The sequence below is a fragment of the Haemorhous mexicanus genome, chromosome 17 (genome assembly GCF_027477595.1).
Source record: "Haemorhous mexicanus isolate bHaeMex1 chromosome 17, bHaeMex1.pri, whole genome shotgun sequence".
NCBI lineage: Eukaryota > Metazoa > Chordata > Aves > Passeriformes > Fringillidae > Haemorhous > Haemorhous mexicanus.
This window is the reverse complement of record NC_082357.1, coordinates 15,209,478-15,227,454: the sequence shown is the minus strand read 5'-3', so window position 1 is coordinate 15,227,454 and position 17,977 is coordinate 15,209,478. Positions and strand designations below refer to the sequence as shown.

Sequence of the window (17,977 nt, the reverse complement as noted above, 5' to 3'; positions counted from 1 at the left end):
TGTCCATGTTCTCTCCAAGGGTTCTGTCCATTTTCTCTCCAGGGGTTCTGTCCATTTTCTCTCCAGGGGTTCTGTCCATTCTCTCTCCAAGGGTTCTGTCCATGTTCTCTCCAAGGGTTCTGTCCATGTTCTCTCCAAGGGTTCTGTCCATTTTCTCTCCAGGGGTTCTGTCCATTCTCTCTCCAAGGGTTCTGTCCATGTTCTCTCCAAGGGTTCTGTCCATGTTCTCTTTAAAGGTTCCATTTTCAAATAACCCCACTGCCCTTGCTCTCTGGGGCCAGGTCCCCAGCTCCTTTCCTGGGAGATGATTTCCCTGCGGTGCCTCCAGGGATTTCCATCTCCCTGAGCTGGAGCTTTGGCAGCAGCAGAGCTGGGATGGTGGGGGAAGGTGCCTGGAGAAGAGCATCCTCTGGAAGAGAGGGAAGCTCTGCCGGAGCCCTGTGTGAGCCAGCCCCTCCTTTTGTCCCGCAGCCTCCCGGACAGGCTCGTTTGTTACCTGAGCCCCGGGGCAGTGGCCAACCTGAGCAGGGAGGAGGCTCTGGGAGTGGCCCAGAGGCTGGGGAGGAGCTGCCCCTGGAGCCGGGGGATGCCCGGAGCCTCCCCGACACCGCAGGAGCTGCAGGTGAGCACCTGGGAATCCTCTCTGCTGCACAGAACCTGCCGGGGGTGGGCCCGGCTCTGTGTCCCCTCTTGTCACCCTCCTCTGGGTCACCTTGTGTCTTTCTGGTGGTGTCTGGCTGGGCTTTCATCCCCTCACAGGGGTGGGGATGGTCCATCTCCATTGAGAGGGAGACAATCCAAAGCAATGCTCCATTTCCAGAAGGTTCAAACTGTTTTTATTCCAGCGTGCATGCATTCTATACATTCTTACAGAGCTCAGAAGTGTGCACTCATTGGGCAGGAAAGACAAAGAAAATGCTCATTGGAACAGACAGTTGCAGTTTTCTCTCATTTATCCTTTTTGTTTCTTGGTTTCTCTTATTTAGCCTTTCTTTCTTTGTTTGTTTCTCTTATTTATCGTTTTTGGTTTCTTGATTTCTCTTCCTTCTCCTTCTTTCTTGCTTTTTCTTTCTCCTTCTTTCTTTCTTGCTTTCTCTTATTTCTTCTTTCTTTCTTGCTTTCTCTTCCTTCTCCTCCTTTCTTTCTTGCTTTCTCTTCTTTCTCCTTTCTTTCTTGCTTTCTCCTTCTTTCTTTCTTGCTTTCTCCTTCTTTCTTTCTTGCTTTCTCCTCCCTTCTTTCTTGCTTTCTCTTCCTTCTCCTTCTTTCTTTCTCTTCCTTCTTTCTTGCTTTCTCCTTCCTTTTTTCTAGCTTTCTCTGCTTTCTCCTTCTTTCTTTCTTGCTTTCTCTGTCGACAACCTTGGTAGAAAATTCCTTCAGGGGTGACCAAACTTACCAAGCTTCTCTCTGGCCCACAGAAGTCACTGTAAAACCTCTCCCACACACCCACAGGCAAACCTGAGGCAGACCCCAGGGATTTAAGGCTGTGGGATCCAGCTCTGACTCTGCTCTGTCTCGTGGCACAGGTGGCTTCCTCCCTGGTGAGGAGTTTGGATGATTCCTCCCCAGCCGTGCTGGCAGCCCTGGGCCAGGCTGCCCTGGGGCTCTCAGTGTCCAGAATCCAGGAGGACATCCCTGAGGAGCACCTGGAGGCAGCTCTGCCTGCCCTGGCCAGGGTCCAGGGCTGGAGGGCTGAGCAGGCCAGGGCTGTGGTCAACAAACTGCTCAGCTCTGGCTACCAGGTACTGCAGAGCTCCTCACAGCCAGCAGGCTCCTCCTGGGAAGGGTTACAGGCACTGGGAGTGCCCAGGGAGGTTGGGAGTGCCCATCCCTGGAGGTGTCCAAGGGATGTCTGGAGGTGGAGTTGATGCCTTGGGAACAGAGGCTGGACAGAGTTCAAGGAATAAAGTTGGGATTTATTGAAAGGACTTCAAAGGATGCTGGCAGAAGCAGAGCACACAGCCTCGAGCTGCACCAAGGGGAATTTAGGTTGGGTATTAGGGAGAAGTTTTTTACAGAAAGGTGATAAAGTTCTGGAATGTTCTGCCTGCGGAGGGGGTGGAGTCCCCATCCCTGGGGGTGCTTAACAAAGCCTGGATGTGGCACTGGGGGCCAGGGTTCAGCTGGGGTGCTGGGGCTGGGTTGGACTCAATGATCCTGAGGGTCTCTCCCAACCCAAAGATTCTGGGAATTCTGTGGATGCACCTTGGGCAGTGCAAGGGCCTGGCTGTGGCTACACCCAGGATGGACAATGGGTCAGGAGTTGTCACACTTTTTGTCACACTTTGATCAGTTTTGGTCCATTTCCATGTTGGGGTTCATTGTCCAGTTCCAGCTCAGGTTCTGCAGTCCCACCCTCCCAGACTGCTCTCCTCCATTCCCTGCTGTTTGCACTTTTTGGGCCTGGAGCTCAGCAGTGTCCTTGGTTCTGGGGCTGGGAAAATGCAGGAAATTCTTCTTTTGAGAAACACTTGTAGAGAAATATGAATTTCTAGAGAAACAGGCATTGCTGAGAGAGAAATGGAACTTGAAGCAAGTTTCAAAGGATGGCCTGGCAAATCAGACTGGATTCTTTGGAGAAATAGAACTGTGAAAGATGCATTGTGGTGGGACCCACCAGGGGTAATTTTAGATTATTAACTTTAGGGCATTTACAGCATGGTGTAGGAAAAGCTGTTAGGCCAAGAAATGCTTATAAGATAATTAAGAAATAATTAACTTCTGATTGTGATGGCCTGAATTATAACATCTGTATGGTCTCACCCTTTACATGAGACTGAAATGGAATAAAAGCTTTTAAAACCCCTCTCAGCTACCCCATCTCTGAGTCAGAAAAGAACTTGATCTGACAAAAAAGGATTGTTCTGTGTGCCTGAGCTGTGAGGAGAACTCACTGAGACTTTGTATGAGGTTCAGAGTTAGAAAGCAATGCAGAATCTGGGCAATAGAAAAGCTCAACCTGAAGGCATGAGCACCCAGAGCTCTGGGCTGGGCATTGCTGGGGTTGGGCCCAGCTGGGACTCCAGGCTCTCAAAGGTCTCTTCCAAGCTGATTTTTTCTTGGATTCCCTTGCAGATCCTGGATGGACAGAGCCTGGCACAGCTGGGCACTCTGGTGGGTGGCCTCAACAGCAGCACGCTGTGGAGCCTGTCCCCAGAGGTTGTCCTGGAGGCCATCCAGCTGCCAGGCTTTGCCCAGCACGTGGACACCCTGCCCTCTGCTCTGAAAAGGATCCTGGTGGAAAAGGTGACCTTGTTTTGTCTCACCCAGGGCAGGGGTGGGGGCACTGCTTACCTGGGGCCAGGTGTGGCCCAGCTGCCTCCTGCCAGCTTTCCCTGGGGGGTTGGTCACAGCCAGGCAGGGTGGCAGCAGGACAGGCCACTCAGCTCCTGTCACTGGCTCTGTGTCACTGTCCTTGGCCTGCTCAGCCCCTTGGGGACAAAGCCAGGAGGGATTTGCTTCATGGGGTGGTCCCAGAAACTGCTTCCCAGTGGATGTTCCCAGGGAAAGAACAGAAATGGAGCAGAGAAATTCAAGGCTGGACTTGATCCTGGGGGTCTGTTGCAACCCAAACAATTCTGGGGTTCTGATCCTGCCATGGTTTGGGCTAAAGCTGGGTGAGATTTGCCAAGATTTGTTCTCTTGGGTTTTTTCCAAGGTTTCCTCCAGGGTTGGCCACCCTGCTGAGCTGGTTAGACTCATCCCCAGTGCTCTGGCCAGCTCCATCCCAAAATCCCTGCTGGTCTTTGGGGAAGAGAAGCCAAACCTGCAGGATCTCAACAGCAAACCATGGAGCAGAGAGCAGGTGAGGAGGGATGGGCTCCTCCTTCCCCTCCCTGGCAGCCCTGCCCTCTGTGGGGCCGTGAATTCCCCCAATCCCCCTGGAAATGGAGCCCTTTTCCCTGGAAAACCTCTGGCACCTTTGCTCCCCAGGCTGCCATGTTTTTCAGTGATGTGGTGAAGGCAGAGCCTGACTTCAACAGGTACAGACTTTCCTCCTCTCCTTCCACTTTCTGTTTGTTTTCCTGGCAATTCCCACCTTTCCCTGTTCCATCCACACCCACCCCCTGGAACCCGTGGAGACAGATGGGAAACGGAATGGGAGCCCAAACACAGACACAGAACACAGAGATTTACCAGGGCTCAGCTGCCAGATACACCCAGGCACCACATTTTCCTTCTAACATGATGCTGCTGGCTCAGGCTGCACCTGGAATCTGGCTCCAGATTGCCTCTGGAATGCCTTTCCAGGCAGGGAATGCCTTTCCAGGCAGGGAATGCCTTTCCAGGCAGGGAATGCCTTTCCAAACCTCCCAGGGGCAGTTCCAGGGATTCATTTAGAGGGGCTGCTGTGTCTTTTGATGTATTTGAGATGAAAATTGTGGAAGCAGAGATTTATATCTGGGAAAACCAGCGGGGTGAGCAGGGTCCTGCTCTGAATGCACCTCCCTGAAGAGTTTTCCCTTCTGATTTTCCTGCTGGGAATTCCCAGGCTCTCCCAGTCTGTGCTCCAGGGCTTCACCTGTGCAGCTGCCAGCGCTGTGGGGGCAGAAAGGGTCCAGGAGCTGGCCAGAGTCATGAGGAAGAAGAAGGTCAGGCTGGGCCAGGACCAGGTAATGCCCCCATTCCCAAGGGTTTGGTGCAGGTACTGAAGGAAATTGTCCAGCCAGAGCAGCCCCTGGAGCTCGGGGGCTGCAGCAGGGGTGTCAGGGGGTGAGGATGGGTTTTAGGGACGGGTTCTCCCCCCAGAGGGTGACCCAGGGACAGGGGGTGGTTGGGGTGTCAGGGTGGTCCCTTCCTGTGTCCCTCCCACAGCTCTGAGTTTCCCAGAAGAGAGAAGTCCAAACCCTTTGATTTCCATCTTTTATTTTTTCCCTCTTTTTTTTCCCCCTTTCTTCAGAGCTGCATAAAATCTTTCCATTATTTTATCTTTTCCTTGTGTTCTGTGGTGGTTTCTCTCCTGGATCCATCTCTGGTTCCTTCCAGCTGAGCTGCTTGCTGAGGATGGTGACTCTGCAGGGGATTCCCCAGGACTGGGACACTTATCCCCAAGACCTGCTGCTCTTTTTAAGGTAACTCTGCTGTGGTTCCCATCATCTTGCCTTAGAGCAACATGGGGAAAATAAAAATTGGTTTATAACCAGGCTGACTAATTTGATTTCTGTTTCAGAGTTGTTTAGGCCTCTTCCTGGGGAATGAAAAATGGGATTGCAGAAAGCTGGAGGAGGGTAGATGTGCATGAGATATTGGAATAAATCCTTCCTTGTCAGGGAGGGGAGGCCCAGGTTCCCCAGAGAGGCTGAGGCTGCCCCATCCCAAGCAGGGGCCAAGGCCAAGTTTAGCATTCCCAGGTCTCTGAATGTGCTTTTCCCTTACACCACCAGAGAAAACAGGGAAAAAAGAGAATTCCCCTGTTCCAGCACCTTCCTGCTGTGGCTCTGTCCCCAAACCTTGAGCAGTTTTGAGCTGAGTCTCACACAATAGATTCCTTCAGGTGAAAACCGATTTTTAAAGAGCCATTTTTTTAAATCCAGGGAATTTTGGAAGGATTTAATGGCATAGAAGAAAACTGGGGAAGAACAACTCCTGGAGTTCAGTGTGCAGGTGTGGGAGATGTTTTATCAGACATGGGGTGCCCTGAGCTCGACCTCATTCCCTAAAATTCACAGAGTTTGTCCTTCCAGCCCCTCAGACTATGCAGGGAACTGCAGCCAGTTCTTCACCAACGTTGGGAAGGCAAACGAGGATGTTCTGCCCAGAGAGGCCCCTCAGAGGCAGCAGCTGCTCCTGGAGGCTCTGGAGTGCCTGGTATGGGGAGAGGGACGGGGGTCCTGCAGGAATTGGGGTCCTGCAGGGCTTATTGGGGTCCTGCAGGAATTGAGATCTTGCAGGGCTTGAAATCCTGCAGGGATTGGGGTCCTGCAAGGCTTGGGGTCCTACAGGGCTTGATTGGGATCCTGAAAGGATTGATTGGGATCCTGCAGGGCTTGATTGGGATCCTGCAGGAATTGAGATCTTGCAGGGCTTGAAATCCTGCAGGAATTGGGGTCCTGCAGGGCTTGACTGGGGGTCCTGCAAGGCTTGGGGTCCTCCAGGGCTTGATTAGGATCCTGCAAGAATTGGGATCCTGCAGGGCTTGATTGGGGTCCTGCAGGACTTGACTGGGATCCTGCAGAGCTTGGGGACCTTCAGGGCTTGATTGGGACCCTGAAAGCATTGATTGGAATCCTGCAGGGCTTGATTGGGATCCTGCAAGGATGGGGATCCTGCAGAGCTTGAAATCCTGCAGGAATTGGGGTCCTGCAAGGCTTGGGGTCCTGCAGGGCTTGATTGGGGTCCTGCAGGAATTGGGGTCCTGCAGGGCTTGACTGGGATCCTGCAGAGCTTGGGGACCTTCAGGGCTTGATTGGGATCCTGAAAGGATTGATTGGTATCCTGCAGGGCTTGATTGGGGTCCTGCAAGGATGGGGATCCTGCAGGGCTTGAAATCCTGCAGGAATTGGGGTCCTGCAGGGATTGGGATCCTGGGATGCTCCATCCCAGTTAATGCCTCTGCCTTTATTCCAGGGAATTTCTGGCACACAGATAAGTAAGGGAAGCGCTGAGATCCTGGGCTGGCTGGTGTGTGAGCTGGGTCAGGAGTACATCAGGAGTTCTGGGGGCAGCTTGCTGAAGGATTTGAGCCAGTGTGGATCTTTCCTGCCTGAGCAAGAAGAGGCCATCAGGGACGTCCTCAGCAGTGGCAACACCACCTTTGGGTATGGCTTTTCCTCCTGGACTCTTCCCTGAATCAAACCCACGGTCCTGTTCAGGCCTGGGTGAACTCCAGCCAAGCAGCCTGATCAAAAACCCAAAAAACTTCTTTTTGAGCTTTGCACTGGGTCTTTTATGTTGTTTGGATGAAATTCTTTCAGCTGAAAGGCCTGGGTGAAATTCTCCTGGAAAATGTGGTCACCTCTGTGTCTCTCTTGCTGGTTATAAAAGCTTTTCCTCCCGTCTGCAAAATTAATTTTTCTTTAATCAAACTTCTCTGCCTGGCCTGGTGATGACAGGTGAGGTCAAGCTGTTTGTCAGGCACAGACTTCAGGTGACATTCTGCCTGTCCAGTGAGAGATGTTTGATAAATCCCTGTTCTAACACACAGGGAAGCAAAATATTTTCCTTCCAGTTGCCCCAAGATCTTGGCACTGAACTGGGCCACAGCAAGCCACAGAAATTCTTTGGGTTCCAGAAAGAGCCTTAAGAAAATAACGTGTTTGTTCAAGGCCATTTTCCCACCCAGCTGCCCTGACTGATGTCCCTGGCAGCTTCTGCTCTGCTGCAATGACATTTTGTGCAACAGGAAGTGGCTGAGGTGTTTTAGGGTTTGAACCTTGTGTTTTCTTAACGTCACATGTGACAAGGATGTAATCCTGAGGAATTCAAAGGTGGTTTTTTCGCTTTTGTTCTTCCTTGAGAGCTGACACCTGCTCGTTTTCATTGTAGCTTGCATTAGGGATAGAAATGAGACAGATGAGACACTTGGGTTTTGTGTAGAATAGCTGAATTTTTACTGTATGTAAATATAGCTCATTTTTATGTGATGTTAGAAGGTGCTGTGTTTGAATTTAACAGGTTAGTAAATTATTGAAACTCAGTTGATTGCCTGGTAATGGTTAGTGTATAAGTTTATGAAACTTTTCTCATTCTAGACAGTTGATATTTTTCCTTTATGGATTTTTATGGGACAGACTTCTTTTTTTTATAGGTGCAAACTGTTTTCTTACAAGAATAGATTGTTATGTAAATTGATTTTTATTTTTATAATTCTTTTCCTATGGGAATGCAATAGCTTAGTTAGAGTAGTAAGGTTCAAATTATGTTTATAGGCTGTTCTTTTGTAAGGTTTTACTTTTGTGCAATATATTTTTGTCTGCAGGCCCCCTGCAGCCTGGTCAGCCTTCACCCTGAGCGAGCTGAGCAGGTTCCTCCCCGTGCTGGGTCCCAGCATCCTGCAGCAGATCCCCAAGGTGGGCTGGGGACCCTGGGGAGCCCTGCTGGGAGCGGGGCTGGGGTCTGCAGAGCCAGCCTGCTTCCAGCAGCTCTTCCTTTTTGGGGCCAGAGGGATGGGCTGTGGGAGGGGAGGGTTTGTGGGGCTGGGGCCGGGAGCAGAGGCTGGGCAGAGTTAAAGGATAAAATACGGATTTATTAGAAGGCCCCAAAGGATACACCTGGGGCAGTGCAAGGGCCTGGCTGTGGCTACACCCAGGATGGACAATGGCTCAGGAGTTGTCACACTTTGATCAGTTTTAGTCCATTTCCCTATTGGGGTTCATTGTCCAGTTCCAGCTCAGGTTCTGCAGTCCCACCCTCCCAGACTGCTCTCCTCCATTCCCTGCTGTTTGCACTTTTTGGGCCTGGAGCTCAGCGGTGTCCTTGGTTCTGGGGCTGGAAAAGGATTGTTCTGTGTGCCTGAGCTGTGAGGAGAACTTGCTGACACTTTACATGGAGTTCAGAGTTATGTCCCAATCCAGGGAATTCCCAAGAATCTGGGAAGTGGGAGAGCTCAAACTGAAGGCATCAAAGCTGACAGGCTGGAGCTGCAAATCCAGGTCACTGCCAGCCCTTTCCTGTCACTTGGGGAGAGCAGAAATGACTCCCAGGGTTTTTGAGGAGCTCCAGTCACTGGTGGGTTGGGGGAAAGGGAGAGATCAAACATTTTAGGAATTGCTTCTGGTTCAGGATCTCCAAGCTCAGAGCCCGGAGTGTGAGGAGCAGGGGCTGTGCTGGAGGCACACCCAGCATTCCCAAATCCTTCTGATGATCCTTTTCCTTGCAGAAAGCTTTGACCACCTGGCTGAGGAACTTTGCTTGGGACTCCCACCTGTCCAGGGAGGAGCTGGCCACCGTTGTGGGGGAGCTCCTGCCCCGCCGGCACAAGCGAGCGGAGGGTATGGGGCTGCCCTGACCCAGAACATTCCCCCTGGGAGCTGCCCTGACCCAGGACATTCCCCCTGGGAGCTGCCCTGACCCAGGACATTCCCCCTGGGAGCTGCCCTGACCCAGGACATTCCCCCTGGGAGCTGCCCTGACCCAGGACATTCCCCCTGGGAGCTGCCCTGACCCAGAACATTCCCACTGGGAGCTGCTCTGACCCAGGACATTCCCCTTGGGAGCTGCTCTGACCCAGGACATTCCCCCTGGGAGCTGCCCTGACCCAGGACATTCCCCCTGGGAGCTGCCCTGACCCAGAACATTCCCCCTGGGAGCTGCCCTGACCCAGAACATTCCCACTGGGAGCTGCCCTGACCCAGGACATTCCCCCTGGGGGCTGCCCTGACCCAGAACATTCCCCCTGGGGGCTGCCCTGACCCAGAACATTCCCCCTGGGAGCTGCCCTGACCCAGAACATTCCCCCTGGGGGCTGCCCTGACCCTGACCATTCCCCCTGGGGGCTGCCCTGACCCAGGACATTCCCCCTGGGAGCAGGGTTGACCCAGGACATTCCCCCTGGGAGCAGGGTTGACCCAGGACATTCCCCCTGGGAGCAGGGTTGACCCAGGACATTCCCCCTGGGGGCTGCCCTGACCCAGAACATTCCCCCTGGGGGCTGCCCTGACCCAGGACATTCCCCCTGGGGGCTGCCCTGACCCAGGACATTCCCCCTGGGAGCTGCCCTGACCCAGGATATTCCCCCTGGGGGCTGCCCTGACCCAGAACATTCCCCCTGGGGGCTGCCCTGACCCAGGACATTCCCCCTGGGAGCTGCCCTGACCCAGGACATTCCCCCTGGGAGCTGCCCTGACCCAGGACATTCCCCCTGGGGGCTGCCCTGACCCAGGACATTCCCCCTGGGAGCTGCCCTGACCCAGGACATTCCCCCTGGGGGCTGCCCTGACCCAGGACATTCCCCCTGGGAGCTGCCCTGACCCAGGACATTCCCCCAGGGAGCAGGGCTCACCCTGGCCATTCCCCCAGGGAGCAGGGCTCACCCTGGCCATTCCCCCTGGGAGCAGGGCTCACCCTGACCCAGAACATTCCCCCTGGGAGCAGGGCTCACCCTGACCCAGAACATTCCCCCAGGGAGCAGGGCTCACCCTGGAGCTCCTCAGGCCTTGGGAGAGGCTCCCAGGGAGGTTTGGAGTCCCCATCCCTGGAGGTGTCCAAGGAGCTCAGTGCTGGTGACAAAGTGGGGATGAGCACAGATCACCCTTGGAGATTTTTCCAACTAAAATGATTCTGGGATCCAAAGCTTGGAGTGGAAGGATTTAATTTAACCCTGTGTTTGCCATGGCTTCAGCAGGTTGCCCAGCTGAGCTGGAGATAACAGAGACAATGATGAATGATGAGCTGATGAATGTCTACTACACCCCCGAGCAGCTCCGTGCCTGCCTCCGGAACATCTCCGCGGAAAATCAGCTCTACCTGGAAAGTCACCTGTCTGAGGTCCTCAACTACCCCTTCAGCAACCCCCAGCTGGCTGTGCTGAAGGACTACCTGCACGAGGTAATTCCAGCCCAAAGATGGCCAAATTTCCATTGATGGAATCACTCAGGGCCTTGTCCTGGTGGATTTAGGGTCTCCAAGGATGTAACTCAAATTTTCACTGATGGAATCACTCAGGGCTTTATCCTGGGGAATTTGGGATCTCCAAGAGTATGACTCAAATTTCCACTGATGGGATCACTCAGGGCTTTATCCTGGGGAATTTGGGATCTCCAAGGATGTGACAAATTTCCACTGATGGGATTGTTCAGGGCATTGTCCTGGTGGATTTAGGATCTCCAAGGGTATGACTCAAATTTCCACTGATGGAATCACTCAGGGCTTTATCCTGGGGAATTTGGGATCTCCAAGGGTGTGACAAATTTTCACTGATGGAATCTTTCAGGGCATTGTCCTGGTGGATTTAGGGTCTCCAAGGATGTGACTCCACTGTCTCTCAGCTCCTCTCCCAGGGTTTGCCACCTCTACTGGGAAAATATTTATTTCTTATCTCTCATTTCTCTGTCTAATCAGAGTTTTCCTGGCCTGTTGGCCCTCAGCCTTTCAAGGGCATCTCTGAGAGGAACATGGCTCCATCCTCCCTCCAGCCCTGATTCTCAGAGAGATGCAAACAGCTCCAAAATCACTCCACCTCCCCCAGCTCGCTGAGCCCGCCCTGAGCCCCTCCCGCGGTGTCTCCACAGAGGTATCCCGATGGTTATCCCGACAGTGTGCTCTCTGAGATGGGCCCCCTCCTGCCCTGGCTCAGCCCCGAGGAGATCTCCAGCTGGAGGATGAGCTCGGCTGCCACGCTGGCTGCGTTCCTGGGAACTCGGCCCCCGGACTCCCTGGTAGGGCTGGCCTCGCCCTCCTGCTTCGGGTCTGACGTGCCTGGAGCAGCGCTGCTGCCAGATTTTGGGGGGCCCAGGGAACAGAAACTTTAGAAAAGAAAGGCCTTATAAAATCAGGGTTTGTGTTCTAAACTAACCTATTAAATTCCCATTAAAAAAAAAAATAAAACAAACATAAGAATAAAAATCAGTTATCCCAACTTCTTCTTTTTATAGTTGTGTGAGTGTTTCTTTTACAAGAATAGGTTGTTACAATCTATTCTTGTAAAAGGAGCACTCCCACCTATAAAAACAAGAAGTCTAGCCCATAAAACTCCATTTAAAAATATATAAATGTATCTATAATTTTTAATAAACATATAAAATACATAAATATATTACATATATATAAATATATAGCATATATTGTTTAATAAGGAATAACCCTTACCAACCAATGAGCTAGATTACTAGATTTCACTGGATTACTAGTCAATTAAATAAATTTATAAGCATATCTATAAAATATATAAAATATATAAATGTATTACATATATATAAATATATAAGATATATTGTTTAATAATCAGTAACCCCTACAACCAATTAGCTAAGTTTCACTAGATTATTAATCAATTAAATAAATAAGCATATTCATAAAATGTTTAATAGGCATATAAAATATATAAATATATTACATGTGTGTAAATATATAACTTATATTGTTTAATAATGAATAACCCCTAGCCACCAATGAACTAAGTTTCACTGGATTACTAATCAATTAAATAAATATATAAGCATATCTATAAAATGTTAACATGTATAAAATTATATAGAATATATATAAATATATAGCCTTTACTGTTTTATAAGCAATAACCCTTACCAACCAATGAACTAAGTTTCACTAGATTACTAACCAGTTAAATTCAAACACAATACCTTCTAATACCATATAAAAGTTGGTATACAATAAAGATAGTTTTAAAAAATTAATAAAAATAAAATTAAATTAAAAATAATAAAATAATATTAAAAGGGTGTAAAATAAAAAATAACTATTCTAGATAAAACCCAAGTACTTCTATCTCTAACACACAACTCATAGCAACACGAACAGGTCTGAAATGGTTCCATTTTATTTTTGTAATTATAAAATACTGCGTTTCTTTCGGGGATGAAGCCACAGCTCCTGATGCCATTAAATTAATCCAATTAATTGTGTTTCCAGGCCTCAGCAGCAATCAAACGCTACCTGGAGCTGGGCAATGCCCTGAATGCCACGGCCCTGGATGCCATTGGCACCACCTACGTGTGCCTGCTGAATGCCACCCAGCTGAAGGCCATCGACCCCCCCAGCCTCAAGTGAGTCCAAGCTGGGGTGTCCTGGGCTTCTTCCAAGAGCCCTTTCCCATCCTGACTGGGATTGTGGGGTGCCCCGTGGTGGGAAGGAATGATGAGCCTGACTCCGTGTTCTCAGAAGGATGATTGGTTATTTTAATGTACTATGTTATATTAAAGAATGCTCTGCTAAACTGAACTAAAGGATGCAACAAGGACAATTACAGAAGGTTAAAAAGGTAATAATGAAAACTCCTGACTCTTTCCAGAGCCCTGACACAGCTTGGCCTTGATTAACCACTGCGTCAAAACAACTCACGTGAAACCAATGAAACAATCTCCTCCAGAAGAGCAAAACACAACAGAAGCAAATCAGATAATTATTGTTTTCCTTTTTCTCTGAGGCTTCTCAGCTTCCCAGAAGAAATCCTGAGTGAAGGGATTTTTCCAAAAAATTTGAATACCACACATCCTTTTCCTTTTTCTGCTCTCAGGGAAAGGGAATTTAGGAAGCACCTTAGGCCCTGCCAGGCAGGGCTCAGATTTCCAATTCAACTCTTTTTCTTTCAGCCCAGCAGGCTGCAAATCTGCCTCTGTGCCTCTTTTCATCTGCAGAAGTGTTAATTAAATTGAATTTCATAGAATTACTGAGCCCTTAAGGTTGGGAAAGGCCTCTCAGATCATCTCCCAGCACCGTGGTCACCACTAAACCATCAAGTGCCACATCCTCGTGGTTTTTAAGCATTTCCAGTTTGAATTCTTCTGAAAGACTGAATGGAATGAAATGAAATTAATCCATTACCACTTGGCAAACACACAGATTTACTGGGCACCATCAGAGCCATCATCACCTGAAGGACAAATTGCCAGCAGGAAACTGGGCCATTGTTTCTCCTCTCAGCTTCTCTCCATGGAGCTGGGGATTAGGGATCACCTGTGCTGTGCAGACTCCCAGGAAAACACTCACAATATGGGAAAATTTAGAAGCTTTTTTCACCCTAAATCTTTATTTTTCCGCAGACTGGCATCTCTGGATCCTTCAGCCTGTTCCCAGGAGACAAAGAACCTCTTGTACCAGAAAGCCAAAGAAGCTTTCTCTGACCAGCACCGTTTACCTGCTTACTATGAGCTGATTTTACCTTACCTGGGTATGTAAAAATCCAGGATGCTCTGGGGAAAGAGAACTCTTAGCCACAAACTAAATGGGTATCAAAATCCATCGAAGATTTGGGAATTTTCAAAGTCAAGTTGTTAAAAGTTTGTCTTTCCAGCTCGTAGGCAGCACAAAATATTCTGTGCCTGCTCTAAGTTGCCCAAATCTGTTTCCAGACCATCACAGGGAAAATCAAACTCAGGATTTGTCTCAAAGCCCTTTTTCCATGTCACAATTTTTTTTTTCCCTGTTAAGCCAAGATTTTTCTCAAATTCTCCTCACCCTTCTTTCCACTGTCTGGCATCACCACAGATTTTTCATGCCCAACAAAATGACTCCCAATAAAAAAAGGAGGAGCATCCCTATCAGCCCCAGCCTAACGGGTCCTGGAGAAATCCTCATTTTGTGCAGGGACCCCTTTGGGGTCTGCCATCCTTTGATGCTCTCCTTGCTTTGCTGCAGGGGGGGCTCCTGCTGCAGATCTGAAGGTTCTCAGCAAGGACGACGTGAACATGAACGTGAGCACCTTTGTGACCTTGAGGAGAGATTCCCTGATGGTGAGCTGGCCCTTGGAGCTCTGTCATTCCCTGCGTTTGGGTTGGGGTGTGCTGTCCATTGGTGGGAACCATCACATCCAGATTCCATCACATCCAGATTCCATCACATCCAGCATTTCTTCTCTTAGACCAGCAGAAAGTGGGGAAAGGGCCTGAAATTCCTTATGCAACAGAATTTGGAGTCCTGCAAGGGTGCAAAGGCAGCTGAATTTCCTCAGGGCAGGCTCTCACAGTGGCAGGGGACAGGCCAGGAGCCCACAGATGAGGCAATGGCACCAATTTGGGCAGAAATCACCCAACTGGGTGATTTTGGCAGGGGTGGGACCCCCAGCTGAGAGCAGGAGATTTTATTTTCCTTCCCATGGAAACTCCATCATTTCCAGAGGGGTCCCTTCCATCCCAGCCTTCCCACCCTGTCACATATAGGTAAAAACCTTATTAAAAAACCACAACCTTATAAAATCAAGCCTTATTCTATTTATATATTAAATAGTATATATTATAATTATTTAATAAATAATATATAAAAATATTACATATATTATTATTCTATTATAATATAATTTATCTTATTATTAATATTTAATTCTTCATTATTTTAATGATTTATATTACATATTTCTATAATGTTTCTATTATATAATATTTATCAATTATGAAATTAATACATAAATTAAGATAGACTCTTGTTTATGTAGTGAAAGTTCTTGGTTTATTTTTAAATAAATATTTGTATTTATTTTAAAATATTTTCTACATATTAAATGTTAAATGTTAAGTATTTAATATTAATTTTATTGATAGAATAAATCATATAGAATTATTTAATATATATTATATGTTAAATTTATTATATTTATTTAATATATAATATATATATTAAATATTACATTTTCAATAATTTAATCAATTTTAAAAAATAATTAATTTTAAAAAATCTCATTTCTGTCTCTGACACGAGGTCTATAAACAGCAGCCCAGCCCTTGCTGTTGGTCACATTTTAGTGGGGTGGCCGTGTTTTATTCAGAGGGACAGGGGCTGATTTTAACTGGGGGTCAGGGCTGTTGTTGACTTTGTTTGTGGTGCTGGAACTTGTGCAGGGCTTATCTCAGGGGGCGATTTGGGCTGTTTGGGGAGGGGTCAGGAAGCACTTTAGTCTGAAATGCCAGCTCTGGGAGTTGGTGATGAAGGTTTGACTCCTTTCTTCCTGAAAAGGTGAGGTGACTCGAAGAAGAAGGGGCGTAATCTTCAATCTTTGGCTTCCAAGACCAATGTTTTTATAAACTCTTAGAGTTAACTAGAGTCTGAATTTTGAATAAAAGTGGGATTGTTTGTTTTTGCCCAGCTGCTGACCCCCGGGGAGGTGCAGGGGCTGCTGGGGGTGCACCTGCCCGAGCTGGCGCGGTGGCAGAGCAGGGCCCCGGTGCGGAACTGGCTGGCGCGGCAGAAGCAGTCGGAGCTGGACAAACTCCAGGTCGGCCTCACGGGGGGCATGCAGGAGGGCTACATCAACCTCGTCACCCCCAAATTCCCAGGTACTTTGGGCCCCTGCTGGGTGGGGTTTCACGGTTCTTTTGGGGTTTGTCTCGGTTTGGGAGGACGGGTGTGTGCTGAGGAAGGCAGGAGCCTCCCCTGAAGTGGAAAATGTAAAATCCCCTGCTCTGAATTGCTGTAAATTTGAAATTAAGGGGCTCTCAGGCAAAGATAGGGGAGCAGGAGTAACAGTTCTTTAATAGGGAAGAAAATAAAAGGATAAAATAAACAAAGCAGTGAACTAAAACAGCACTGCCAGAGCCAGAGCATAGCCTGACACCCTGGGGGTCAGGGTGCTGGCAGCAGTCCCACTGGAATTGTGGCTCAGCCCTCCTGCAGTGCCAGGGGTGGTTCTGCTGGAGCAGGGATCCTGGAGAAAGGTGCACTCTGCCTCTGACAATCCAGGGGAAAGAGAGGCAGCTGCTGTTCCTCTGGGAATCCAGTGGAGAAGCTGTGCTGGTGTTCCAGAATCTCAGATTATATCTCTGGTAGGAATGCTTGGCTCTCCCCCTGGGCTCACATCTGCCAGTGGGATGATGCAGTTCTTATCAGCCATGCAGGGACATTCAGTGGCCTCTTATCAGCAGGTGTCTCCCCAGTTGTGGAAGAGATAAGGAAAACTGCCCACTGAACAGAAGCCAGCTGCCATCCAGATGGCAAATAGATACAATTTGCTTGGCAATCCAGGTCAGGGTTGCAGCAAGGAATGCAAGAGGGGCAGCTCTGCTGAGGAGCCTGAAGCCCTGCAGGGCAAGTCCTGGATCCCACTGGGAGCATCCCTGCTGAGTGAGGAGCACTTCCAGGCCTTCCTCCTTGGGGGTGCTGGGTTTGGGCTTAGAGGCAGAATCACAGTGGTTGGGCTTGAAGGAAACTTGAGGATGCTCAAGTTCCAACCCCAAACTCAGCTCGGTGTTTGCTGTGGTTAGACAGGTGAAGAGGATCCCTGCAGGGGCACGGAGGGATGTTTTCCCCACTGAGGAGTGGTTCAGTTGTCAGATCAAGTTCTTTTCTGACTCAGAGATGGGGTAACTGAGAGGGGTTTTAAAAGCTTTTATTCCATTTCAGTCTCATGTAAAGGGTGAGACCATACAGATGTTATAATTCAGGCCATCACAATCAGAAGTTAAATATTTCTTAATTATATTATAAGCATTTCTTGGCCTATCAGCTTTTCCTACACCATGCTGTAAATGCCCTAAAGTTAATAATCTAAAATTACCCCTGGTGGGTCCTTCCACAATGCATCTTTCACAGTTCTATTTCTCCAAAGAATCCAGTCTGATTTGCAAGGCCATCCTTTGAAACTTGTTTTTCTCTCTCTCAACAACATCTGTCTCGTTCCATGGTGTGTCTAAGTCAGCATTTCTTATCTCAAACGAATCTTATCTCTACAAATCCATTTCCCACAGTTCAGTCACTGATTTCTCTGCTCTGATGTCCTCTTTGTCCTCCAGCAATGTCCTCAGCCCCTCTGGGCACCGTGGCCACGGCGTTCCACCTCCTGCCTGCCCTGCTCCTCAGCTTCCTCACGATGTCCATCCTCTCTTGACCATCTCCTCCCCAGAGGGACCAGCCTGTGACCTGCTCTGAGACCCGGCCTGAGGAGTGCCCAGAGCTCCAGGCAGCTGGGATCAGCCCAGGACTCACTTTTAGGTATTTTTGGCTTTCAAATCACTTGGAAAAAACCCCAGTTGTGTCTGAGGGGAAGATCCCAGACTCTTTGGTGCCTTTGGGACAGCCCAAGCCCAGCTCAGCCCCAAACCACTGCTAAACCCCATCTTACTGCTGGGTTTAAGGGTGAGTCCTGCAGGTTAAAAATGACATTTCCCAGAGCCTGACCTTGTGACACTGCCAAGACCTCAAGGTGGGAGTGAAGCTTGCCAGCTGCTTGTAAATAAATCCTGGAACTGAGTAAAAATGCCAGAAGCAAACTGATGAGTGTCTGCTCTTCCTTGGGGCTGCCCTCACCTCCTGATTGCAGGAATCCCCCCAGATGAAGGCTCAGAATCCCAGGATCTGCCTGTTCCTGTTCCTTGGGGTTGGCTGTTTAACATTTAGGAGCTGAGACTGTTCTCATCTTCCTCATGTGGAGGGAAAG

The 17,977-nt window shown here is 49.1% G+C and overlaps 1 protein-coding gene across 2 annotated transcripts in view; it reads left to right on the top strand.

Annotated features, from left to right (window-relative positions):
• The window catches only part of LOC132335109 (mesothelin-like), a 32,424-nt gene extending 14,614 nt beyond the window's left edge, over positions 1-17,810 (top strand). The window contains exons 12-29 of one of the 2 annotated variants that reach the window (XM_059861263.1): positions 472-622; positions 1,524-1,739; positions 3,073-3,243; positions 3,656-3,802; positions 3,931-3,980; positions 4,490-4,610; positions 4,984-5,069; positions 5,682-5,805; positions 6,565-6,755; positions 7,916-8,006; positions 8,816-8,927; positions 10,277-10,482; positions 11,166-11,312; positions 12,526-12,659; positions 13,656-13,783; positions 14,251-14,345; positions 15,692-15,881; positions 17,334-17,810. In XM_059861263.1, the coding sequence (XP_059717246.1) occupies positions 472-622; positions 1,524-1,739; positions 3,073-3,243; positions 3,656-3,802; positions 3,931-3,980; positions 4,490-4,610; positions 4,984-5,069; positions 5,682-5,805; positions 6,565-6,755; positions 7,916-8,006; positions 8,816-8,927; positions 10,277-10,482; positions 11,166-11,312; positions 12,526-12,659; positions 13,656-13,783; positions 14,251-14,345; positions 15,692-15,881; positions 17,334-17,428 (2,455 nt within the window). In that variant the 3' untranslated portion in view covers positions 17,429-17,810. The remainder of the gene's footprint in view (positions 1-471; positions 623-1,523; positions 1,740-3,072; positions 3,244-3,655; positions 3,803-3,930; positions 3,981-4,489; positions 4,611-4,983; positions 5,070-5,681; positions 5,806-6,564; positions 6,756-7,915; positions 8,007-8,815; positions 8,928-10,276; positions 10,483-11,165; positions 11,313-12,525; positions 12,660-13,655; positions 13,784-14,250; positions 14,346-15,691; positions 15,882-17,333) is intronic. The other variant, XM_059861264.1, reaches the window with a different exon arrangement.
• Positions 17,811-17,977: the final 167 nt, after the last annotated feature.